Source organism: Protopterus annectens, chromosome 6.part1 (genome assembly GCF_019279795.1).
Source record: "Protopterus annectens isolate FY-2018-M chromosome 6.part1, PAN1.0, whole genome shotgun sequence".
Lineage (NCBI taxonomy): Eukaryota > Metazoa > Chordata > Ceratodontiformes > Protopteridae > Protopterus > Protopterus annectens.
Window position 1 is genome coordinate 33,952,049 of NC_056738.1, and position 26,421 is coordinate 33,978,469.

The following is a 26,421-nucleotide window of genomic DNA, read 5'->3' on the forward strand; positions in this document are numbered from 1 at the left end:
TTGGTAAATGGATGGATTGGTTTAAAGTCACACTGGATACCATCTTGGGCATAAATGATTGGTTAGTCCTGAGGGAAACCCTGTCCGCATGGAAGATAAATGAAGGGTTACACAGCCATAAGGGCCTGTAACTCAGACACTTCTTGCTGAAGTGATGGCTAGAAGTAAGGCTGTTTTCCAAGAGAGAAATTTTAACTCTTGCTGTAGCAGCAGGCTCAAAAGGGGGAAGCGTGAGCTTCTCTAGTACAAGGTTAAGGTCACAGGCAGGAGTGGGAGCACTCTTCAGGGGTCTTAAATTGTTAGCTCCTCTCAGGAACTGTTTGACCAGAGGGTGAGAGAAGAGGGGTGGCTCAGTACTGTAATGAGCTGAGATGGCAAAGGCATGAATTTTAATTGACGAGAAGCACAGGCCTTTGTGGAGCAGCAGTGTTAGACAATCTAGGATTTGAGGTACAGTGGGCACGGCTGTGTCCTTTCCCTGAGACTGGCTTCAAGAACAGTATGTTTTCCACTTTTCTGAATAGGATTTCTTAGTACTAAACCTCCTGGCCTCAAGGATGACATCCAGGACCTGTCTGCTGAAGGGTGCTGGTGATGTATTCAGGGAATAAGCCAGGCTGCTAGGTACAGGGTTTGCAGCTGAGAATGCAAAATCTGGCCCTCCTGCTGGGCAGCAGAGGGGGTCTGATGCAGGTGCCAGGGTGGCACTGTTGTCAGACTGGTACCAGTGCTGGCGTGGCCAATCTGGTGCAGTAAGGACTGTCCTTGGCCTGTCTTGTTTGATCCTGAGTAGTACTTTCAAGAGGGGCAGAGGGGGAAAGGCATAGACCGAGAGATTTTTCCCCATGTAAAGGATAGGGCATCCACTTTCCATGCTTGGCTGTGGGGAGTTCTGGTGCAAAACTTGCTCAATTGATGGTTTTGGGGGAAGCAAAGAAGTCCACCTCTGGTGTCCCCCCACCTGTGGATTAAAAGCTTGAATGAGTTGGGTTCCAGTTTCCACTCGTGTGGGTCCATTAGATTTCTGCTTAAGTCTGCCAGTGAATTTTGTTTGCCTGGCAGGAATTGAGCTTGCAGGTGCACTTGGTTGCTCAAAGCTGTGTTCCACAGAGCCATGGCTAACCTGTAATGGGTTCCCCCCTGCTTATGTACCACACAACTGTGGTGTTGTCTGTCTTTATCAAGAGTTGTGCTGGAAGAATAAGGTATTTGAAGACTGTCAGTGCATTCTGTACAGCTAACATTTCTTTTTGATATGCAGGCGGATTCGCGCTGGGCTCCATTTGCCTTGAATGCATTTGCCTGCCATGTGAGCCCCCCATGCATAGTCTGAGTCTGTTGTAAGGGTTTGGGCAGCGGGGGAGGGGGGGTTGGTGAGTGAAAGGGCGTCTCTTGTTGTGGTTGCAGGCCTCTGACCACCAAAGGAACTCTGTCCATAGGCAATGAATGATAAGAATCACTGTTTCCAGGTCCTGAGAATGTTGACACCAGAGACTTTTTAAGTAATGTTGAAGTTTCTTCATCTGCAGTCTTGAATATGGAATTAGGAGAATGCATGAGGCCATAAACCCTAGGGCTTGCAGTATTTTACTTGCAGGTAGCTGGGTTTGGGTGGCCAGTAGTTTGAAGTAATTTGTCAGATAAACCTGCTTTTCTGGAGTGAGGAATTCCATCTGGGAAGTTGTGTTCAAGCTTGCTCACAGGAATACAAATTTTTGGCTGGGTACCAGATGTGATTTCTTTTCGTTGATGGTATACCCCAGGGTAGTCAGGAGTCTCTTTACAAATGTCAGGTGCTGAAGTGGCAATTCCTGACTGTCCGCCTGAATCGGGCAATCATCCAAGTATGGGTAAATTTGAATGTTTCTCTGCCTGCAGTATGCAATGGCTGGAGCCAGAGACTTTGTGAATAACCTAGGTGCAGTAGATACGCCAAAGGGAAGTGCAGAGAACTGATGGTGCATAGAGCCTGCCCTGAAACTTAGATATTGCCTGCAAGAGTCCCTTATGGGGATGTGCAGATAAGCTTCTTTTAAGTCTAGGGTGACCAGCCATGAGTCCTTGGTTAACACAGGAAGCAGCTGTTGGGAGTTTAAGCATTTTGAACTTTAGTACCACCAGGAAGCGGTTGAGAATCGACAGATCCAGAATAGGGCACCAAGAGTTCTCTTCTCTGGGCACCAGAAATAGTCTGAAGTAGAAACCCTGTCCCCTTTGCTCTGCTGGAACAGGTTGAATAGCCCTGATACTGAGAAGTGAAAGTACTTGCTTTTGGGCCTCTGCCCACTGGTTTGGAGGAAGGTATGACAATCCGTTTGGGGTTGGCAGTGAGTGGAAGTAGAATCTGCATCCCTGGGATACAATTTTATTTTAAGACCCATCGGTCCTGGGTAATGTTTTCCCAGTGTTTTGCATGCAGGGCGTGTTTTCCTCCTAGGGGTGCAAGTAATTGGGCATGGCTGGGAAGGATGAAGGACAAATCATTGTGAACTTTTTCCATAGGGGGGTGGCCTACCACTCCCTGTTTTTGAGTTGGAAGCACTCCATTGTTTAGATCTGTGCATACCCTGAGACTGTATTCTTTGTGGTCTGTTGCGCCTGGGTTTGGACTGTGAAGGCCTGGGAGGGACTGGAAAGGACCAGTTTTTTGAAGGCCAATGCCTACTGAACCTAGATGGATGTACCTGTAAGAAATCTTAACAGTCTGCATAGATTTAGCTTTTTCCTCCATCTTAAGAATAACTGCTTTTGTGCCAAACAAATATTCTTGGTTTAATGGAGCATCTAAAAATTTTGCTTTGACATAGTCTGGCAAGATTTGTTCCTTCAGCCAAGCATGCCTTCTCAGAAAAGACCCAGTGACAGCAGTCCTGCAAGATGCTTCTAAGGCATCAAAACCACACTGCAAAGTATGTTTACCAACTTGGTTTGCAGAATGCATCAACTCCTGTAAATCTTTATTTTCTGCACAATCAAGAATCAACAACATTTTTTTGTTTAATTAGTTCCATAATATGCTGCTGGTACTTCAACATGTGAAACTGGAAATTTAAAGCCCTGACAGCAAGAATTGCAGAGGTGTATACCTTCTTACCCAATCTGTCTAAAGCCCTAGAATCCCTGTCCGAAGGGGTAGGGTTTTTGGCTGTAGTAGCTTTAATACCTTTAGGTCCCTGGGAAATGGTCTCTTGGTCTGCAATAGGATTTGTAAAGAGAAATTTGTGAGAGTCAGGTACTCTGTAGAACCAGTGAGGCTTTCTAGGAGCTGGAGGGTAAATTATCAGGGGCAAGACTTGATTCCATGAAGACATCATCAACAATACCCTGGACAGGGGGTATAGCTAGAGGCTTGTGCTGAGGCAAGTCTAAAAATTCCGAGTCTCTTTTTGGACTGAGGGTAGTCCTGGCATTCCCAGTGGAAATGCTCTCTTAGGGTTATGCAAGGTTTCACCGAAAGAAAAGTCCTCTGGAGGGGAGGCAGAGGGAATGGAATCCTCTGCATCTGAATCCTCATAGGTGGATAACAGTATGTCCTGGTAATCAGAGGGGTCAGAGTCATTGGAATCATGGTCTGTAGAATCAGAAGGAAAATAAATTCTTTGTCTTTTAGAGAGGAAAGGCTGGCTTCCCCTAATTAAAGTAATAAGGTCTTCAGCCACTCTAAGCATTTGTTTCTGAGGCATGGGAGCTTGAGAAAGCGCTTTGGTCGTCAGTTTCCTAGGCGTAGTGTGAACTCTGGGCCTGAAAAATTCGGTAGTTTTAGTCAAAAACGAAGTAGTCTGTTTAATACGATCATCGGAAAGTCTGAATATACCCAGAGAAGCTGGTTCCTGCACATCGGCTCTGGACCCATCCAAGGTAGAGACATCCGCAGGTTCCATTGTCGAAGAAGCATCTCGCTGCATACTGGACTCCAAATAGTTATCAGTAGAGGCCTGCGAATCTGTAGAAGCAGGCATCAGGGGCTGCGAAAGCACCTCACTGAGTACCGAACTGGCGACTAGCGTAACGGAAGCGTCGTCGGCAGTTTTGGTCCTATACAGTCTGTTTCGGACTTTATCCTTACGTTTTTTTTGTTAAGATTGGTAGTTGGATGGCTTAATGAAGTCATTTTGAAATACGGAGAGCAAGAGTGAAAGAATTTAGCGACAAAGATGGCCCGACGACGATTAGTTTGGGCATTGAACAAGGCACAAAACAGACAGCAAGGAACGTTGTGGTTTGGGCCTAAACAGGTGACACAGTAAGAATGAAAATCTCTGCGAGGTATTTGCTTTCCACAGGCAAGACAATTAACTTTTTCTGACATCGGTTAGAGCAAGAATAAAGGATCCCCAATGGGGTACTTAACTTTAGAAGACTTAAGGTTTGAAGCTCGAAAAATGAAAATTTCAGGTAGCGGCCAACCGGCACTTGCAAACTTGCTTCTGCTTCGGGCACCCACGTGGCAAGAAAAGTTCATGTAATGGTGTCGGCTGCATGTTTTATACCCCTGATGACCTGATGTCATGGCTGCATGTTTTATACCCCTGATGACCTGATGTCATGGAAGAAGCGACAGCATCCAATACAGACATCCCAAGACTCTGGTATTCGGGCCGACTGAGGGCTACCTGCAGGCAGATAACCCAAGTGTGATGACTGCAACAGTGAAACACGAAGATCATTCAATTACAGTTGGCACAGATTTTGATTTCCATTTTCTAATTTTTTTTTGACAACCAACAGCTTTAAACTTGATAAGGCCTTACTATGTGACTAGGCAATTGAGATCCTGTGTTCAAACTCAGTTTCCATAGCTCCCAAAATTTGACAAAGTACCATTTGCCAACTCCCACAAAACATTCCCAACTACTGCTTTCTTTCTCATCACACGTACAGAACTCACAACTACCAGAGAAAAATTCTCTCAAGTATGCTTGGGTATAAAAATACCTATGCAAACCCTCCCAAGCAAAAAATCATAAAATCTTTTAGCCTTTGTTTCAATACTATAGCCATACAGATGTCCTTCCACTGTTCCTTTGTGAACTGATTTTTCACTTTGCATTCCTCTCTCCTATTCTGCTTGCCTACACTCTGATATTAATCCCTGGTAGAGAATGCAGTCTTTAACCTGTAGTCAAAACTTTCCCTAGATCTCATCTCAATCCATTAACCTTTTCCGCTCTAGTTATGTAATCCAAACAATGGTTTCTTTGCTAATTTCGACCAGTAAATTCTAGTCCCTCCTGTTGCCTATATTCTATACCCCTACTTGCAGTCATCCCTATTAGCAAAACCTCCTTTCTCCATTCCTATGTTGGCCTAGTTCTTGGAATACTTTCTGCAACCATATGAAAATATTTTCTATAAGGTCATTACTCTCATAAAGACCTGTATTAAAAATCCCCCCATTTCATCATAATAATCCCTATCAGCCTTTATGACCTTCGACTTGTGTTACATACACAAGCCTTAAATGTGTGGTTCTAAAGATTTCTTACAAAGTATGGAATCCTGAACCACCTTGTTCTATGGGGACAATCAACGTATCCCACTTAACTCATGTCTTTTACCATGATAAATGCATTCCTTCGATTCAATCACACACAACTTCTCACTTCTCTGGCTGATAAAAATATACCTTATCTGTGCATAAAACAAAAGGGACTACAAAACATTTTCACTGCTTGTAAAATTACTATCCATATCCATAACAGAAATATTGAGAAACTGGAAGCTCATCCACACATTTTTAGGTACCATAACAAAATCCTTTTTAATCCATACACCTAAAAACTCTTAAGTTCCCAAAAATGTAGGTATTGCTGAATCAATTCATGTGTAGGCACACAGTGTTACCGCAATAGCCTTTGTGTTATTTCAAGTAATTTTATATCCCCCCCCCCCCCAAAAAAAAAAAAAAAAAACAACAACTTGCAAGGTCCCAAAACATGCTCCACAACTCAAAAATGTCCTATTCTGGATTTTAAGAACTAAACAGTATCAGTATAGGTTCATACTAGGCTATCTGCCCTAGGGCATTTATAAGCCTGGCCAGAATGTGTTTGGCTTTCGCCACCCATTTTAAATTTATTTTGCTATGCCCTTTTTCGAGGTTAGCATACTGTGCCTCTGTCTAACAGTGACAGAGAAGTGATACCCGGGGTAAACCTACTATCTCCCATCCACTCATCAAGATTCCTCTTGGAGTCAATGAGGGACTCTGCCTAACCTGGACTGGGATTTTATTCCAGAGTGAAGGGAGCCTCTGGGTTATGAATCTGTCCCTCCAGCATGTCCTATTTATTTCAGTGCTGAGGTTCAAGTCTCTCGAGCGCGTAGCTCGATGGGATTTGGATTTTCTGAGGTGCAGCATGTCCATTAATTCCGGGTTGGACATGGCTTTATACGTCAGGCACAGATCGCCTCTGAACAGGCGGTATGCCACTGAGTAGAGCTGGAGTTTCTTTAACCGGGCAGCATATGGCATCTGTTTGAGCCCTTTGATCCTCTTGCTGAGGTACTTTTGGGGTCTTTCCAGTTGCTGCAGGTGTCTGGTAAGGTACATCCCAAAAGGGGCATTGTACTCAATTATGGGCCTGATGAGGGATGAGTAAAGAGGCACGATGACGTCCCCTGATCTAGATGTGAATCCCTTCATGATTAGATGGGCTATATAAAATGTTTTTCTAACCACTTTGGCCACGTGGTTGTCAAATGAGAGATTGCTATCAACTTGGTTCCCCCGGTCCCTAATTACTTCTTCTGTACTTAATGGATTACCACCTATGTGGTAATTTGTGGGCACTTTGTTTTTGCCAAAGGGGATGACTATGCACTTTTTGGCATTTAGCTTGAGGCCATGGCTCTGGCACCAGTTGTCTGTTTCTATGAGGCCCTTTTGGAGGATGCTTGTGTCGGCTGGAGAGTCGATTATGGCGCCCAGTTTGCAGTCATCTGCGAACTTGGTCAGCCACAGTCCTTCCGTGTTGGCCTGTACCTCTGAGAAATATATACCGAACAAGAGAGGTCCCAGGACTGAGCCTTGTGGGACACCACTTGTAACTGGTTTGGAGTCTGACATGGCACCAGCAATTCTAACCATGTGGGTTCTGTCCTTGAGCCAATTTGCAATCCATCTAGTGACATAGGGGTTTATATTTAAGCTGGTGAGCTTATCTATAATGCCTGAGTGGGGTATTGTATCGAAGGCTTTTGCGAGGTCCAGGTAGGCTGTGTGGACCACCTTCCCCTCGTCAATGGCCTTGGTGACTGTTTCAAAGAAATCAACCAGGTTTAAGAGGCAGGATCTGCCCTTAAAGCCGAACTGGGTAGGATCCAGTGTTTGTAGGTCCCCAATATCTTTATTTATGAGGTCCATGATGATCCTTTCCATAGCTTTGCAGACCAAGCTAGTCAGGCTTATGGGGCAATAGTTTCCAGGATCTGTTGAGGCGCCACCTTTATGGAGAGGGACCACTGTTGCTGTACGCCACTCTGGGCACATATCCTGTAGTAAGGCTGAGATTGAACAGTAGTTTTATGTTTGGGTTTAGCTCTTCTTGGAGTTCATGTAGGACGCAGCCCGGGACACCGTCTGGTCCCATTGATGCTGTGTTTTTTGCTTTGGAGAGGGCGGCTCTTATCTGAGCATATGAGATGTCAGGGGGGCAGCACTCTGCTGGGATAGATATTTGCCCTTTTGGTGGGAGAAGTTTGCGCTGAACCTGTCAGCTAGGATGTTGGCAATGTCTGTGGGTTCGGTGTATTTTTTGTCATTTTGGACTAAGTCTGAGCATATCTGGGAATTACCACCCAGGTTCCTAACATAACTAAAGAAAGCATTGTGATTATCCTTAGTGTCCTGTGCAATTTTTCTCTCGAAGCTGGCCTTAGACAATTTTGTGTGCCCGTAGTTTTTTGCTAATACTGATCAGTGATGCCTTCCCTTTTTGGGATTTTGCTCTATCATTTAGTAGCTTCCTCCTTCTATTGCATAGTTTGTTTATGGCTAGGGTCCACCAGACAGGACGTCTGCCTTTGGAGGATTGGGTCTTGGTTTTATTTGGGATCGCATGATCCATGCATTCCTGAAGGTGTTCATAGAATGCGTTTATAAAGGATTCGGCGGTCTGGGCCGTATTTTCCACAGGCCCGGGGGCTTTGACTGATTCCACCTTAGTTTTGAGGAGTGTGAAATTTGCTTTAGAGAAGTTTTTCACTGTGGTTTTCGGGGCAGGGGGTGGGATCGGGATGTGAATATCCAGTGAGATTAGTTTATGGTCTGATCTTACCAGTGAGGGATACATTTCTGGTCTGGAACATAGAGTCCCCATGTTGGTGATGATCAGGTCCAGTATGTTTTCCCCTCGTGGGAGTCGTAACAAGTTGTTCCATAGCATTTGAGTTTATAAATTCTAGGAACCTTTGGGCTAGGGTGTTGGAGCTAGAGTAATGCTCCCAGTCTATGTTTGGGTAGTTGAAGTCGCCCAATATAATAGTGTTTGGAGAGACCTTCATATTTTCCAGTGTTCTCAGGAAGGCCGAGTGGGGTTCCTGGGTTTGGGAGGGTGGTCTCTAGCAGGCTATAAACTGGAAGGCAGTTTTACCCACTGTTAGTTTGCACATGGGTAGTCTCTGATGCTTCGTGCTTTGCCACCAACCTGGAGGTGTGGGTATCTTTGATGAATATCGATACTCCCCCTTCTTTTGTGGTTCGGTCCAAGTTTTGGGGCCGAAAAGCATGGTATGAGGTATAACCTGGTAGTGCTGGGGTGCTCTCGGGAGCCCTGAACCAGGTTTCTGGTACTGCACAGATATCTATGTTCTCCATGCTAAGGAGAGTTTCGAGTGCGTGCATCTTGAGGTTTAGACTTCTGGCATTGAGTAGCATTACTCTTAGTTTCTTATCCCTTGTGATACCTATGGAGGTGGGTTTGTCTTTTGAGCCTTGCCTAAAAAAGGCACTATGGGGGTAGCAAGAGCCTTTGCCAATATCCGAAAGCCCAGGGGTGACAGGTGCAAGCCGTCCCTAGCCAAGCATCGTGGTTGGTCGAGCACATCATCCCAAGCTGACAGGCATTGGATCCCCTTTGAATGACACCAGTACTTAAGCCAATTGTTGAAATTGATCATCTTGTCTTCATATTGTGGCATCATTCTTGGTGAGGGTAAGATGCTACTCAAGGTCAGGGTCATACCGGCCTGGGCTACATGCTCAGAGAGCTCCTTTATGTCTCTTTTCATGTAGTCCAGGGAGGTACGTCTTAGGTCATTCACACCAGCATGGGGGCACCAGATGGATTATGCCCCTACAGAATTGCTTCACTGGTGGCCTGAGTGCCAATGGGGAATCCACAGGCAGACATGCTTAAATGGTCAGATAAAATTTCATTAAGGAATATACTATGCCTAAAGAGAACAACAAACAAGTAGTGAACACAACAGCTTGTCCACCTGAAGTATTTGCTGGATCCAGTTTGACACCAGAACGATAACAGTTTCCATTTTACTAGATAGAAGAACCAATTACAAGGAAATCCTAACTTCCATCAAGATTTCAGGCACAACCCCAAAGAAAAGAAATATATTTAAATGGCAGGAAAGTCGCATCTTCCAAATCTTTAATCTGTGTGTGGACAGGTAGGAGTATATATGCCACACACACAGAATCAGAAGGGTCACATGTTGAGACCACAATAAGGGTTTTTCACTTACCATCTGAATTAGTTGGGAGAACCTGTGTTTATCAGGCCAAAATTGCAAAATTAGGATTTCTTCCATACTTTCCTATGTGGAATGGAAGGACCTATTCAATCTAGGGAGAAGGCATTTCATTTTTCTGGAGCATAAATCTGTCAAAGGTCTGTTCACAGAAGCAAAGACCCCCATCTTTGGTATGCTGTCTCTGTGATGTCCATGAAGGTGGCCCTGTACAGCATCCAATTGTGTAGGCCTGCTGTGATCTTCTTCAGGGTTGAATACACAAGGCCTTCAGGAGGAGCTCTTTCAGATATCCCAAGTCTTCACAGCTAACATGCATCACTGGTCAGTAGTGCACCCTCCTTGTTTAAGTATCACATTAACTGTAGCACCATTCATTATAACATGTAGGTTTATAGCTCTCCTGACCAGACATTCTGAAGCACATTTACATCTATGTACAGCTTTGTACGTCTGTAATTCCAGGTGCCCTACACAATGAGGTACTTGATACAAATGGTGAGGGATGGAGAACGCTGCCTGATGTCAGTTTCTTTTCTTATGGCCTTCCTGCTTTTATTTTCTTGCTTTACTCCTGCTTCCAGTATTAAGGTTCATATTAAACAGAATACAAGACGACAGTCCAAAGAGCAGCTCTACCTAGTGGGGCATTAAGAAACTGAGCCTTCACATCTTTAGGAAAGGTCTGGGTTCTCAGCCAAGCATATCATCTCATGACTGACCTTGTAGGAGCAGGCCTGGATTTTCATACATAGCATCATACATGTGTTAGGACATACTTTCCCACTTGTAAAACAGTCAGAGATGGTCACGCATATATGTCTTCAGGACCTCCTCCTGCACTCCTCCACAGCAATTCTAGACTTGCCTATTGACAGTAGCCTGATGACAGTCTCCTGTTATTTCACAATGTGTGTCTTAACATTCATGTCCCTAAATACCAAGGTTGCTGAAGTATGTACCTTGCTCCAAATCCAGTCTAACAGTCAGCCTTACCCATCATTAGCAATTGTATTCCGTCCTGGAGAGAATCTACTTCCCTTTGCAGTTTCCAGGGACACTGTGCCTGAATCTGTTGTAAGGTCCTTGTAGAAAAAAACCTTTGCAGTTCCTCAATCCGGCAACATCTGGCAGATTTCTTGGAGGCAGAGGGGTTGAAAAGCTGGCTCTAACTAGGATGCTTTTGGAAAAAACATCCAAAATGGCTTCTTAGACTGGAATAAAAAGGACACTGCTAAGGAAGCCCAAGACCCAGAAAGCCACAGAATCTATATTAGGATTCACTGGCCTCCTGACACTGCTAAATGAACTTCTCTCACGACTAAGATTATATCCAAATTACATATAGTCTAGTGAAGAACTAGAGGCCAAAATGCCCTCGCGTCCGGTGTCAAAGTCCAAAATCTAGCAGGGAAGAAAACTGAAATTGAGACCTGCAAGCCAAGCTCCTCCTCCTCTTCACAACCAGAGGGGTCTGAAAACAATTTATTTCTCTTTGCTTTCACTTCCAGCAGCTGACCAATATCTGCCACCAGTTCCTATCTTAATTCACCAGGTCTACTCGACCCATCATAGCCTCCCCCCAGACTCAATCTGACCCGTGTCTGATGCGTTTATAAGATACAAGATGCTGGAGCTCTCCTACTGCTTCCAAGGAGTGTGCCCTAACCCCCCTCCTACCAAGCAGCAGCCTTGCGAGTTCCACAACTGCTTCCACTGCAAGGTGCATGCTCACTTCCACACATGTGCAATGTTGCAACAAAGCAGTATATGGTTGCACCGCAGAGTAACCCTAGCTCAATGCTGTAGCACTAGCTTAGAAAGCTTCTTTCCAGGATGGGTGATTCAGCATCAGATGGTCAACTCCAACCCCAGCCCAGTCTCCCTAGTGCCTTGGGCTGCTAACCAAACACAGCTGATCTGGGATCCAGAAAGGGCTTTATCTCTCTGTCCCATGGGATTGGACTCTGAGTGGTTTAGGTGAACCTCTCTCTTCCTCTTGGGGGGGGGATGCCAGAGGGCCAATTAGAAACTGGCTACAGGCTATTAAAGGAATTGAAGGAAAACTCTTGTGTCAACATATCCTTTTTTGGGTGGGAGGCTGGCTGGTGCTGTTGATAAGGGTGGAGTCAGACCTACCCAGGGCAGTGCCTGGGCAAAATATGGATCTTCAATAGAAGTGGTCAGCAGGGATTTTAAAACCTATGAGGATATCCTTGGATTCTAGCTGTCATGTGCAAATGCGTTCTCAGACAACCATAGAGATGTTACATTACTCTTGAATAATCAAGAGACAATCAAAGATGGATATTCAAGTTTTGCTTTTGGTCCAGTGGGGCATGGTAGGAACTGCAGTCAAAACAGTCTCCAGAAGGGACACAGTTAGAAGTCTTTGTAGCAGCAGGTATGCTACAAAAGCTGGCAGACTTTAGCATGGCCACAAGTCTGTATTACCTGGTACAGCTGCATGGCTTCCTGTCATTTCTGCATGACCTTAAAACAAAAGTTCTGGCAAATAGTACAGTTAGCCACATTGAGTGCTAGACCTAGGAAAACAATAGAATGGACATGGAAGTGAAAGTCTTTTTGCCAAAGTAGTCACTTTCATGCACACCAGGTGATTCTTCTCAGCAGCAGGCATGTTCCACAGCTCCATGCCTGAAGTCCAACTCCTAGACATGTGCCAAAATAACTACAATCAGCAATTTCAAGATAAGATCAAGTTCCAAAACAGAGTTCTTAATACTTGGCCTTTTACTATATGCCTGAACCAACATTAAAACACAATATATTCTACTGAAATGAACTCAGAAAGCAATAAAGAACTAACAATAGAGGGCAGACATCACCTACACACCAGATGCGTCAGTATGTCCCAGGTAAGCTGAAGTTAGCCCACCACTGAGAAAAGGGCACTCCACTCCAAAATTCAGACCAGACATGGGACACCACCAGCTGCAGTGATCTAACAGTGACTCATGAAGAATATATTACAATGTCAAAGACCTCTATTTAAAAAAAAAACTGTTCACTGTATTATCATACTGTTTAAACACATTTCAGGAAAAGGTACACTAAGCAACAGCTCAGCTCTCTGGTCAGGAAGCACCACATTTTGGCCAGTTCTTTTTTTTAGGTCTACTTGTGCCTTCCTAATAACAGTCACTGCTTTCCTGCTCATCTCAAAAAGTTATTTTTTTTATTCCTTTCCACATCCAATGATATCTTTTTCTTTAAATTTGACTTTTCATTAAAATCCTCACTCTCTTCTGAAAAACCAAGCTCCGCATTTCTTCAAGTATTGACACCCTGATGCAGGCCTTCACTTCCTTCCACTTAACCTCTCAGATTTCACTAAAAACCTCATCTACTGTGGTTTTCTGCCTCCACCCTTTTACACTACACTACTGCTCACTAACTTGCTTTTTATTTCCTACTATTTGTGATGCATTCCCATTTTCACAGGATAAAATGGACCCAGATTGCCGCACATACCTCTCAATTGCTCAGTGCAAGAACTCTGGTCAAAGCCAAAAAATAATTCTGGGAGGGGGCAGGGGGTTTTCAAAGGCTCAACATCAGGGACAGGTTTTAACAATTGTCCTTATAAACTTAAAACAATGTTGCTATAACAGGTTTTTGTATTAGTATAATTTTCTGAAGGATATAAGTCACAAGCTCAAATGTCTGGAATTTCAAACCTCAATGATGTGCTAAAAAACACATTTTATGAGGAATAAAAAATATTAGGCAAAAAGTTGAATGTTCTGTAAGATTGACAGCTGAGAGGTGTACAACCACATGATCACGTACGCCAAATGGCTCCCTTACCATTATACTGTTCTACACACACACCCAAACACACCACCATGGCACTAGTCAGATCATTAGTCAGGAGACTTCAGCTCTTAATTGGGTTCTTCCCTCTATAAAACTTATGTACCTCCCATTACCTTTTAAGTGCAAAGATTTCCTGCACATCTCTTAAACCAAACTCAACTCACCTACGCTTCTTTTTCTGTCTTCCCATTTACCACATTCAGTCTTGCTTTCTCTTCATCCAATACTGCTACACTTATCTGACACCTGTATGGCTAATTCTAAGTGACAGTCATGGCTCAAAGGCTGCAACAAAATCTTATCACACAGCTAGTCAAAAAGTGCAAGTAAACTGCAACACAACGTTGCACATACTTACATACTTGTTCGTGTGTGCGTGTGTAAAACAGTTGCACATACTTACACAAAACAAGGCCTAGTAAGACCCAAGGACATCAATGGACTTCTGCTATAACAATCAACACAAACATCTCAAAAAGTATACATGTAACATTCTTAGAAAAAAACTAACATTAAAAGGAATGAGCCTTGTGACATCTTTCAGGTGATCACATTACAGAAACATGAAAACTTACTGTAGGACAGCTTGTGTCATACTTACCTGATCCAAAGACAAAGCAGCTTCACTTGGGGCCACGTGCTCATTAATCTCTTCCATTTTCTCTACAAAGATTTTCCTGTCCTCAGTCATCAAAATGGACGAAACAGGAGTCCCCAGAACACTGACATTGTACTTCTCCAGAATCCCCTGTTTAGTCAGCTCCACTCCACAGTTTAGTGCTGTCTGACCACCAAATGTGAGAAGAATGCCATCTGGACGCTCATTCTTTATCACCTGCAGACAAAATATACTTAGATTAGGCACACTGATTTTTGTTAATCAAGCAGCCACTTAGGTTGTCTAGGAACACTTTCCAACAGAAAAAAAAAATCATTACACAAGCACAGCCACATAACTATATTCAGAGTGGGTGACAATTCAGAGACTTCAAAGTACAATACAGAGAGTACTGCAGGCAGATGGCCATGAAAGCGTAACAACCTACAGCTGATATAGGGCAACCAAGTACCACAGTATAAAATGTTTACACCTTGCCCTAGATGTTCATTTATTTTCAACACCTCTAGCATTCTGAGTCTGCCCTTGGTCACCTCCAAACAAGCCATGCCTGGTGCATCACTTGTTATGGGTACTCAGGGGGCCATAGTAAATACTCAAACAACTTCAACCAGCTCCCTTAATCATGAGCAGCAGTGACTGTACTGAATACCCTAGTCTGCTGAGCTTTACCACAGAAAGTGATCCCAGCTACCCTGAGTATAGGAAAGGTACAACTGTTTAAAAAGGTTACCAGAACAGCAGATGTTCAAATTACACAATGCTGCAGTAAGCCTTTGGGTTGTTTCTTGCATAGGAAAGCAACTGGCCTACCTCAAAAGCTCTATCTCCCTCTCGCATCTTCCCTGTCTGCTGCTGACTAACCAACACCAGACAGCCAACCACCAGAAGCAAGCGACTTCAGGAGTTAATATAGTCCATATAGGTTCATAGGTAGGTACTAGGCTATCTGCCCAAGGGCATTTATAAGCCTAGCCAGAGTGTGTCAGCTTTCGCCTCCCCATTGATTAACTGAGCCTTGTCAAGAAGGGCCAATGAAGTGATCTCACTGGTGTATTTTCTGTTACCCATCCACTCATCAAGGTTTCTCTTGAGTGTTAGTGAGGGGCTCTGCCTAATGTAGTTATGAATTTTGTTCCACAACATGGGGAGTCTCTGACAGGAATCTATCCCTCCAGTATGTTCTATTCATTGTTGTGGTGAGGTTTAGCTCACTGGAGAGAGTAGCTCGCAGTGACTTGGACATGCTCCACCTAAAGAAATCCATCAATTTTGAGTTGGACATGGCTTTGTAAGTCGGGCAGAGATCACCATTGAGTAAGCGATATGCCACTAAGTACAGCCAGAGTATTTCCAGTCGGGCTGCATAGGACATATGTTTGAGGCCAGTAATACATCTTGGTGAGGTACATTTGAGGTCTTTCCAGCTGTTGGAAGTGTCTTGTGAGGTACATCCCAAATGGGGCATTGTACTCTACGATGGGTCTGATGAGTGACAAGTAGAGGGGCACTATAACCTCTATTTCTAGATGCGAACCCTTTAGTAATTAGATGGGCTACGTAGAAGGATTTACTAACTGCTTTGACAATATGATTGTCAAAGGAGAGATTACTATCTACCTGGGTCCCCAGATCTCTTATTACCTCTTCTGTATTAAGGGAGCTTGCCACCTATGTGGTAATTAATGGGCGTTTTGTTTTTCCCAAATGGGATGACTATGAATTTTTTGGCATTTAGCTTGAGACCATGACTGACACCAGGTTTCCATCTCAGTAAGGCCATTTCGGAGAATGTCCTGGTCAGCCGGAGAGCCAATTATGGCTCCCAGTTTGCAGTAATCAGCAAACTTGGTTAGCCATAGTCCTTCTGTGTTTGCTTGTACTTCTGAGAAGTATATGTCGAACAGTAGGGGTCCCAGGACAGAGCCTTGTGGGACACCACTTGTGACTGGTTTAGAGTCGGACCTGGAGCCCGCTATTCTTCCCGTTCGAGTTCTTTCTGTAAGCCAGTTGGCAACCCAACTCGTGACGTAGGGGTTTATGTTCAGGCTGGTGAGTTTTTCTATAATTCCCAAGTGAGGAATGGTGTCAAAAGCCTTGGCGAGGTCAAGGTTGGCTGTGTGAACCACGTGCCCCTCATCTATGGCCTTGGTGACGGTCTTGAAGAAGTCAACCAGGTTTAGTAGGCATGATCTGCCCTTAAAGCCGAACTGGATCGGGTCAAGTGTTTGGAGGTTCCCAATGTCTTTGTTAAGGAGTTCCATGATGATGCGCTCCATAGCCTTGCAGACCAGGCTAGTCAGGCTTATGGGGCGACAGTTACCAGAGTCAGTTGTGGCCCCTCCTTTGTGGAGCGGAATAACCGTTGCTGTGCGTTATTCTATGGGCACGTAGACTGTGGAGAGGCTATGGTTTAACAGTGCGTTTAGATGGGGGGTTAGTCCATTCTGTAGTTTGTGCAAGATGCAGCATGGGACACCATCTGGCCCCACTGACACTGAGCTTTTGAAAGGGCTGTTTTCACCTGTGCATCTATGATTTCCGGGACACTACACTTTTCCGGTATTGTTGTGGGCCTTTTTGGGGGTGAGAGGGGAGTGAAGTTTGCACTGAATCTATTTGCCAGGATGCTGGCAATATCAGTAGGTTCAGTATATTTTGTGCTATTTTGCACTAGCTCAGAGCATATCTGCGAGTTGCCACTTAGACTCTTGACATAGCTAAAGAAGGCTTTGTGGATATCTTTCGAATCCTTGGCTATTTTTCTTTCGAAGTTAGCCTTGGATGATTTTATGAGGGACCTTAGTTTCTTACGGATACTGATCAGTGATGTCTTTCCTTCTTGGGATTTGCTTTTTTTCTGAACTAGTTTCCTCCTTCTACCGTACAGCCTGTTTATGGCAGGGGTCCACCAGACTGGTTTCTTTCTCTTAGGGGAGTGAGTCTTGGTTTTGCTAGGGATAGCACGATCCATGCATTCTTACAGGTGCTCAAGGTTCCTGCATCTTGGACACTTATCCTTTAGCGTGGGGGCTGTGAAACTTACCACCTCTGTCTTAAGTAAGGTGAAGTTTGCTATAGAAAAGTTTTTCACTGTGGTTTCCTTGGTCGGGGGTAGTGGTGTGGTGTGGACATCCAGAGTGATTAGTTTACGGTCTGATCTTACCAGTGACGGGTTGACCGCCGGTACAGAACACCTGTTGCCAATGTTGGTGATGACCAGGTCCAATATGTTTTCACCTCTGGTAGGGGAGTTTACCAGCTGATCCAGGGCATTTTGAGTTGATAAATTCCAGGAAGCGCTGGACCTGGGAGTTTGTACTTCAGTAGTTTTCTCAGATAATGGTAGGGTAATTGAAATCGCCCAATATCAGGGTGTTCGGCAGGACCTTCATGTTTTCCAGTGTCACCAGAAAGGCGGAGTGGTGGTCCTGGGTCATGCAGAGTGATCTGTAGCAGGCCAAAATTTGCATTGCAGATTTGCCCGATGTTAGTTGCACATGGATGATCTCAGAGTTATCACGCTGCGCCACTAACCTGGAGGCGTAGGTATCCTTGATGAATAAAACAGTGTAAGAAACTTCTCTGTGTGGATGACTTTCAGTCCATATATTTCTAGTTAATCACTGTATATTAATCAGATCAGACAATAGTAGTAGAAGTAGCGAACTTAAACTAGTCAAGTCAAAACAAAACAAAAAATAGAAAATATATAAAATTGTACAGCATTACTATATATATATATATATATATATATATATATATATACATATATATATATACATATATATATATATATATATATATATATATACACACACACACACACACACACACACACACACACACACACTTTTTATCTATCTTCCGTGGTGGTGCAGCAATAGCGTTGATGCCTCACAGCAAGAGGTTCTGCCGTTCGATTCTCGGCTGGAGTGCGGGGAGCGCCTTCTGTGTGGAGTCTACATGTCCTCCCCGCTGTTAGGTGGGCATTTGAAAGACATGCGTAAATGGACGTGCCTTCGTTGAAGGTTGAATGTTGAGCTGGCACCTCTGTGTTCGTGAAAATCTACTGCCAATCATTAGCAGACCGGAGTTCCGCTGTGGCAACCCCTAACCGGGAAAAGCCAAAAGACGACAACAACATACTTTTTATCAGGGATGGAAGTGGTTTATTGCGCTGTAAAACAAAGTGTTATTGGTACACATATTAAATTCACATCCCATCCCCCATAAGTGTGACATTCGAGCTGGTCCTGCCCTACTTAGTAGCAGTCATAATAATAAAACCCTTATGTACTTTAAATAAAATTTATAAGGATGGATACACCCCCTCCTTTTTTGTTTCAGTCCATGTTCTGTGGCCAAAATGTGTGGTACGAGTTGTAGCCCAGTAGTGCTGGGGTGCACTGTGGAGCCTTGAACCAAGTTTCAGTTACTGCACAGATGTCGACGTTCTCCATACTGAGGAGTGCTATGAGTGGGTGCATGTTGAGATTTAAACTCCTGGCGCTGAGTAGCATAACCCTCATTTTTTTTATTTGTGCTATTTACGGAGGTGGGTTTGACTTTTGTGCCTTGCCTAAAAAAGGCACTATGGAGGCAGCAAGAGCCTTGGACAGTATTAGAAAGCCTAGGGGTGACCGGTGCAAGCAGTCTCTTGCAAAGTAATTAGGCTTGTCGAGCATGTCGTCCCAGGCTGACAGACACTGGGATCCCCTTTGAATGACACCAGAAGCTTAGCAAATTGTTGAAATTGATCATTTTTTCTTTATACTGCGGCATCATTCTTGGTGAGGGCAGGATGCTACTCAGGGGTCATACCCGCCTGGGCTATATGATCAGAGAGCTCTTCCACGTCTCTTTTCATGTAGTCCAGGGAGGTACATCTCAGGTCATTCACACCAACATGAACAATGACAGAGTCAAATTTGTACTTGTTCTGGAGTGACCTGAGTGCTTGTGATATGTGGCGGATTCTGGCTCCCGACAGGCAGCTAACAGTAACCTTCTCCTTGTCCAGCCTAGTGAGTGGGACGTCAGTGTGCCTGACTATAGAGTCGCCTATTACTAGTGTGTTAGGTATGTTATTTCGCCTTAAGGGCTGTGATTGTGCGGCACACTGCTTTTGTGTTTTATGTGTTGTCGGGTTTGTGATGGGAAGTGCAGGTTTTTTGGGTCTCTGCTTTGGAAGTCTCTGATGCTTTTGCAGGTTTTTATTTAGAGCCTCTGAGTATGATTTTGTGTATTTATGTGTATTTTTTGCCAGTGCTGGTTTAGTACGTCTATGTGAGGCTGGAGGTGTGGTGCAAGTGTTAACCTTCTCCTCTTGACTTCCTGTTCCAGTCTTGGGTGGAGAGAGCTTAGCCTCCAATTTAGCTATAATTGCATCTCTTGCATATGCTAATGTTTTGTGGTAGGAGGACGGGGTTGTCTGTGTACATGAGGCAGTTGTAACATTGCCTCAGGACACCCAGGTTCACCAGCTGGACTGGAGAGTATACCTGAAATTGCCCTTTGGTCATGCCTGAATAGTAGGGTGACCTGCTTAGTCGCTTGGTTGGTGAGGGGTGAATAATGAGCCTTGTCCTGCTGGGCAATCAAGTGTTGGGATATATTAGTGCTTGCTATTAGGTCTGAGCAAGTGCTGGACTGTAGGATGCTTTTTAAGTGCTTAGGTTGAGAGTTAGATTACTTTCAAGGGATAAACAAAAGAGGAGACTTGGTGGAGCCAGGAATAATTTAGCGCTAGCTAACTGGCGCTGCCCGGATGTGCAAAACCGTGCAAACGCAGTTTGTACAGCAGGGAAATGAAAGAGACCGAAATTAGCCCAGAATGGCCTATAAACTACTAATTTCTGGGTTGGAACCACTCCTCCAGGGACAGATGGCTGCGCAAAGCTTCCTCTCTCACAGGGGAACAGAGAAACCTCGTTCTATCCAAGTAAGGTATGGGCAACTCAGAACTTGTAACAGCCCTGAATTCAGCACTAGCCTGAAAACTGGACTATACTAGCTTAGAAAGGACTATACTAGCTTATTAAAATAGGACCTCGTCCTGAACCTTCAATTTAGAACCCTTTGCCTGTTCTCTAAGGAAATGGTCTAAATGAGGCAATTTTACAGGTAAGGGCAAGTATGAATGCACTTTATATTTTTGTAGTGAGGTACTACTGGATCAAGTATCTTATGAAGATTCTGGATGCAGACATTAAACCAAACGGCCAAGGAGGTAAAATAATAATGCAATTCCCCTGCAAAGTCTCGGGTACTGCCTAAATATCTTTTGAATACTGGACAGTGCAGGTGGGACTCTGAGGAATAGTACAATGAAGGAATGCATGAGGGCTTAACATGGCTAGCAATGCCAACATTTTGAATTCTGGGAAATTTAATATTTCGGTCATCCTTAGTAAATCCAGAATGGGTCGCCAGGCTCTACCTTTCCTTGGTACTGGAAAAACAGTTTAGAAAAACAGCTTTTAAGCTCGCATCAGTGGGGTAATTTTTATATGAGCCCTTAAAGTACCATTAAGTACTCCTACTCTTTGGAATTTTGTTTTATTTATTTTTTTATTTATTATTTTACATTTGTTAACCGGGAAAATCCAGCTGGACTAGGTCCACTTTCAGTGGATGCCCAGGGAGAAAAAGCACCATAATTAACATAGTAAAGTAGTTATGACACAAGTAATACAGACATGAAAAACAGGTTAATTTTAAGTACACATATACAAATATTGTTCACATCCCTGAGATTTCTCTGTTTTAGGGCATGGAAAGGGCTGTCTATATGACCTGTAGACAATGTTTTGGACCCATGAGGCTGTGGTTATGTAGTGCTACTGCTCATAACAAGTAGCTAACTTATCTCCTATACTGTTCCTTGGGTGGGTACGGTGAGGTGGTCACAGATGCTGACTTTGGAGCTTTAGAAGAGAGGAGAAGTACAGTTTTGTACCTACCATAAATGTAGATGTTCGAAGATCCACATTGCTGCAGTCCTAACACTTGGGTAGTCCGCTGTCCCAGTCGGCCCGAATACCAAAGTATATGGCTGACGTCGGTCAAGGCGCATTAGTCTGACGTCAGGACGTCAGGGTACAAATGCGCATGACCGACGTCATATCCTCAGTCTTTTCTTGCCCCAGATGTCAGAAGACCCTAAAAAGATAAGGCTAAAAACCAAAAAACACCACACACTCCTGCACCAAATATATATACAATATATACAAATTTACTAGAGTATAACCTCACCCACACAACCACCCCTAAACACAGAGGGGAAGGAGGGAGGGTAAATTGGACTGCAGCAATGTGGATCTTCGAACATCTACATTTATGGTAGGTACAAAACTGTACTATGTTCTTCATACCACATTGCTGCAGTCCTAACACTTGGGTAGAATCCCAAAGCAGAGGTAAGGGAGGCTGGCAAATCATAAGGAAGCAGGAGCTGACAACATGCCCTGCAAAATAGCCGTGGCAAAACCAGCCCTAGATTTAGAGTAGAGAGGAAGGTGGTAATGCTTAGAGAAAGTATGCACTGAACTCCAAGTAGCTGCCTCTAAAATATCCTTAGTAGCCACCCCCCTTAGAAATGCTGTTGAAGTGGCAGTAGCCCTAGTGGAATGAGGCCTAATCCCAGCTGGAATCTCCTTGCCATGATGGGAATAACAAAATGCAATGCAAAACCCAATCCACTTAGAAATAGTTTGTTTTGACACAGGCTTGCCCTGAGAACTCCAAGCAAAAGAAACAAACAACTGCTGAGACTGCCTAAAATCCTTAGTCCTGCTTAAATAATAACGCAACTGCCTGTGTACATCTAAAGTGTGCAAAATCTTTTCCCCCTTATTTTGGGGATCTGCATAAAAGGTAGGCAAATGAATAGTTTGGTTTAAAGCCACACTAGAAACCACTTTAGGCATAAAGGAAGGATTAGTCCGTAAAGATACCCTATCCTTATGAAAAATCAGGAAAGGCTCAACTGCCATAAGGGCCTGCAATTCAGACACCCTTCTTGCAGATGTAATGGCTAACAAAAAAGCAGTCTTCCATGACAAATATTTCAATTCAGCAGTAGCTGCAGGCTCAAAAGGTTGTAAAGTGAGTTTCTCCAACACAAAATTGAGGTCCCAAGCAGGAGTAGGAGCTCTACGTGGGAGTCTTATATTCTTTGCCCCTCTAAGAAATTGCTTGAACAAAGGATGAGAAAACAATGGTGGGTCACAATCATAGTGAGCTGAAATTGCTGCAGCATGAATCTTAATGGAAGAGAAAGACAAACCTTTGTCCAATAACTCAGTAAGATATTGAAGAGCCACACTCAAATTTGGCTCAGAAACATCCAAATCCTTTGCTGCACACCAAAATAAAAATCTCTTCCATTTTCCTGCGTACACTTTCCTTGTACTAGGTCTTCTGGCTTCCATAATCACATTCAAAACTTGTTGAGGAAGCTGAGACCTGCTATGGTTCAAAACAGAATATGCCAAGCTGTTAGAAGAAGAGAGTGAAGCTTGACATTGAGCAGATGCCCGTCCTTCTGAGACAATAAGTGTGGAATCAAAGGTAAGGGCCATGGAGGCTTCCTTACCAGACTCCTCAGCAATGGGTACCAGTGCTGCCGAGGCCAATCTGGAGCTATTAAAATCATCCTTGGCTTGTCTTGTCTGACCTTTAGAAGTACCTTTGGGAGGAGAGGCAGAGGTGGAAAGCCATACACATGAAGATTTTTCCAACTGAAAGAAAGAGCATCCACTTTCCAGGCTGTGTGATGAAACCTTTTCGTGCAAAACTTTGGCAGCTGGTGGTTTAGTGGAGAAGCGAACAGATCTATGTCTGGAGTTCCCCATGACACTGTCAATGTCTGAAATACATGAAGATCCAGTTTCCACTCGTGGGGATCCATGATTTGCCTGCTTAATACATCTGCTAAGGAGTGCTGTGCTCCTGGCAGAAACCTTGCTTGAAGATTCAGCTGCAAGCTTAGCAGTCTCCCACAAAATCATTGCTTGCCTGCATAGAGGATAAGAATGTGTTCCCCTTGTTTGTTGATGTACCACATGACAGTTGTGTTGTCTGTTAGAATCAACACCTGCCCTGGAAGAAGTAAATCCTTGAAAGCCAGTAATGCAAACTGGACTGCTAACATCTCCTTCATGTTGATATGTAGATGCTGCAGTCTGGCAGGCCACTTGTCTTGTATCCACTTTCCATTCAGATGAGCTCCCCAAGCTGTGTCTGAGGCATCTGTCGTTAGAATCTGACTCGCCTCTGGCCGGGTCACAGAGAGTCCCTTGTTTAGGTGACATTCCTGAGCCCACCACAAAAATTCCTTTTGAATGCAAGGTATTATTTGAATGACAGTGTCCAAATCCTGGCAGTGCTGTGTCCATACATTTTTGAGATACCATTGCAGCTTCCTCATATGCAGTTTGGCATTGGGAAGTACCAGAATACAAGATGCCATGAACCCTAAGGCTTGAAGGACTGTCCTTGCAGTCAGCCCGGACTGATGAGATAGTTGATGGAAGTAAAGAGAAAGAGTCTTTTGTTTGTCCGGGGTTAAAAAGGCCATCTGGGTTGCTGTATTCAGTCTCACACCCAGAAAGCACATGTCTTGAGAGGGTACTAGACTGGACTTTATTTCGTTCACAGAATACCCTAGGCATCTTAGCACTGCTATCACATATTCCAAATGCTGAAGCACGTCCCTTCCTTGAGCCAGAATCAGGCAAACGTCCAAATAAGGATAGATTTGTATTCCTTTTAACCTGAAGAAAGCTATCACTGGAGCCAGAACCTTTGTGAATACTCTGGGCGCAGTAGATAAGCCAAAGGGCAATGCAGAGAACTGATAATGAGAATTCCCAGCTCGAAAACGCAGATATTTCCTGCAAATTAGTCTGATAGGAACATGAAGGTAAGCTTCCTTGAGATCCAAAGTTACCATCCAGTGATCTTTGCCCAGCAGAGGTAAAAGCTGTTGTAACGTCAACATTTTGAACTTGGGAATGTCCAGATAAGTGTTGAGGATAGACAGATCCAAAATTGGTCTCCAAGTGTTCCCCTTTTTTGGTACTAGGAACAGGCGAGAATAAAATCCTAGGCCCCTTTCTGGCACAGGAACCGGCTGAATGGCCCCTATTTGGAGCAACAGAGAAATTTGCTTGTGAGCCTCTTTCCTTTGTTGAGGAGGAATGTCTGGCATGCCTTTGAAAGGAGGCAAGGTATGGAAATAAAACCTGTAACCGTGGTGAATGATATCCAATACCCATCTGTCTTGGGTAATTAAACTCCAGTTTTCTTTGAAAAGTGCCAACCTTCCTCCCAAAGGTGCTGCCAGGCGAGAAGATTCTGGCAGCTGAAAAGGCAGGTCATTGTGTCTGTTTACGAAAGGACTGACCCCTGCCCTCACCAGAAGACTGAGCAGGTGAACTCCCTGTTCTAGGCCTAAAAGAACCTTGAGCTCTGCCTCTACCACGTCTAGACCTACCCCTAGACTGGGAATCAAAAGCAGGATATGTCCACCCCTTGGTAGGCCAATTTCTACTAAACTTGGAGGCTGAACCTGCAAAAATCTTTAACAGTCTGCATAGACTTAGCCTTGTCTTCCATTTTCTTTAGAACTGCTTCCACAGGCGAACCAAACAACACATCAGATTGTAAAGGAGCATCTAAAATCCTTGTTTTCACATGGTCAGCTAAATTCTGATCCCTCAACCAGGCGTGCCTGCGAAGAACCGAACCAGTGGCAGCCACCCTCGAAGAGGCCTGCACAGCATCAAAACCACATTGCAAAGAATGCTTACCCACCTGTTCAGAAACATGTACTAAATCCTGCAACTCTTTACACTCAATACCTTCCGCCAAAGCATCTACCTTAGACTTTAATTGTGAAAGGAGATAATTTTGGTATTTCAACATGTGAAACTGGCAATTCAAAGCTCTCATGGCCAAAGTGGAAGAAGTATACACGTTCTTTCCCCATCTATCCAAAGCCCTAGCCTCTTTATCTAGAGGAACAGGATTTTTAACAACAGAAGCCTTAACACCTTTAGGCCCCTGTGAAACAGTTTCTGGGTCTGCCCTAGGACTCTTAAAAAGATACTTATGAGCTTCAGGCACCCTATAATATCTATCCGGTTTAACTGGAGCAGGAGGCAAAGAGTCAGGGTTCAGAGAAGCCTCTGCAAAAACATCCTCTACCACATCTAGAACAGAAGGTATAGCTAAAGGCCTATGCTGGGGTAGAAACAAAAATTCCCTAAGCCTTTTCCTGGAATCAGAGAAATCCTGACCTTCCCATTTAAAATGCTCCCTCATGGAATGAAGAGTCTCTGAAAATGAAAAATCCTCAGGAGGAGAAGCAGAAGGAGTAGAATCATCTACATCAGAATCAGAGTAAGGGAATACTCCTGCAAGTCTTCAGCCGAAGACTCAGAAGCATCGAACACTGCTCAAAACTCCCAAGCTCAGGTTCCACCCTACGCCTCTTATCAGGAGCGGCATAGAACCTCTAATCATTGTAATCAAATCTTCTGCCATCTTAAGCATATGCTTCTTAGGTACAGACCCTGAAGAACTAGGGGTAACTCCTGAAACAAAACCTGGCCTGCCCCTGGGAGAAGCCTTGGAAGCAGCAGGGGAGGGCCTAACCACCTTAGGAAGGGAGGGAAGAACAGCTACCTGAGAAGCCCCTTCCGCCTGGCCTACCTCCTGAGAGGTCACATCTTGCAGTAATAAAGTCTCTCCCTGGGATTCCAAAGAAATTCCTGGCTGAACCCCTGGCTCCACCGAGCCCTCTAAAGAACCGACGTCCGGGCCGGACGGTTCTTCCATCCTAGGCTTTGCTGTTTTGTCCTTGCGCTTTTTGACGAAGCGGCCGGAGCATCCGACGGCATTTTATAATTACACCGCTTCCCAAAAACTAACCTGGCACAATCTAATCTTCTCTTTATAGTGCGTTTGTTAAATCTAGCACAAGAGCGACAGCCAACAACGTCGTGCTCAGGCCCTAAGCAAGGTATACACAAGGTATGGTAATCCCTATGAGGTATTTGTTTCCCACAAGAAATACAGTTATTCACTTTTTCTGACATCCGGTAAAATACTGAGGCAAGAAAAAACCAAAATAATCCCCAACGGGGTACTTAGCCAACTTGGATTCGGTCTGAAACTCCGACTTCGGAAAATCTCAGAACGCCAACCTGCACTTGCAAAACTGCTACTGCATCGGACCATGCGGC

The 26,421-nt window shown here is 44.2% G+C and overlaps 1 protein-coding gene across 1 annotated transcript in view; it reads right to left on the reverse strand.

The window, feature by feature from the left end:
* CAD (carbamoyl-phosphate synthetase 2, aspartate transcarbamylase, and dihydroorotase) overlaps window positions 1-26,421 on the reverse strand; it is a gene marked incomplete in the record, with an annotated part of 2,299,829 nt that overhangs the window by 1,670,811 nt on the left and 602,597 nt on the right. The window contains 1 exon segment of the mRNA XM_044075466.1: window positions 14,150-14,383. Within this exon segment, the coding sequence (XP_043931401.1) occupies window positions 14,150-14,383 (234 nt within the window).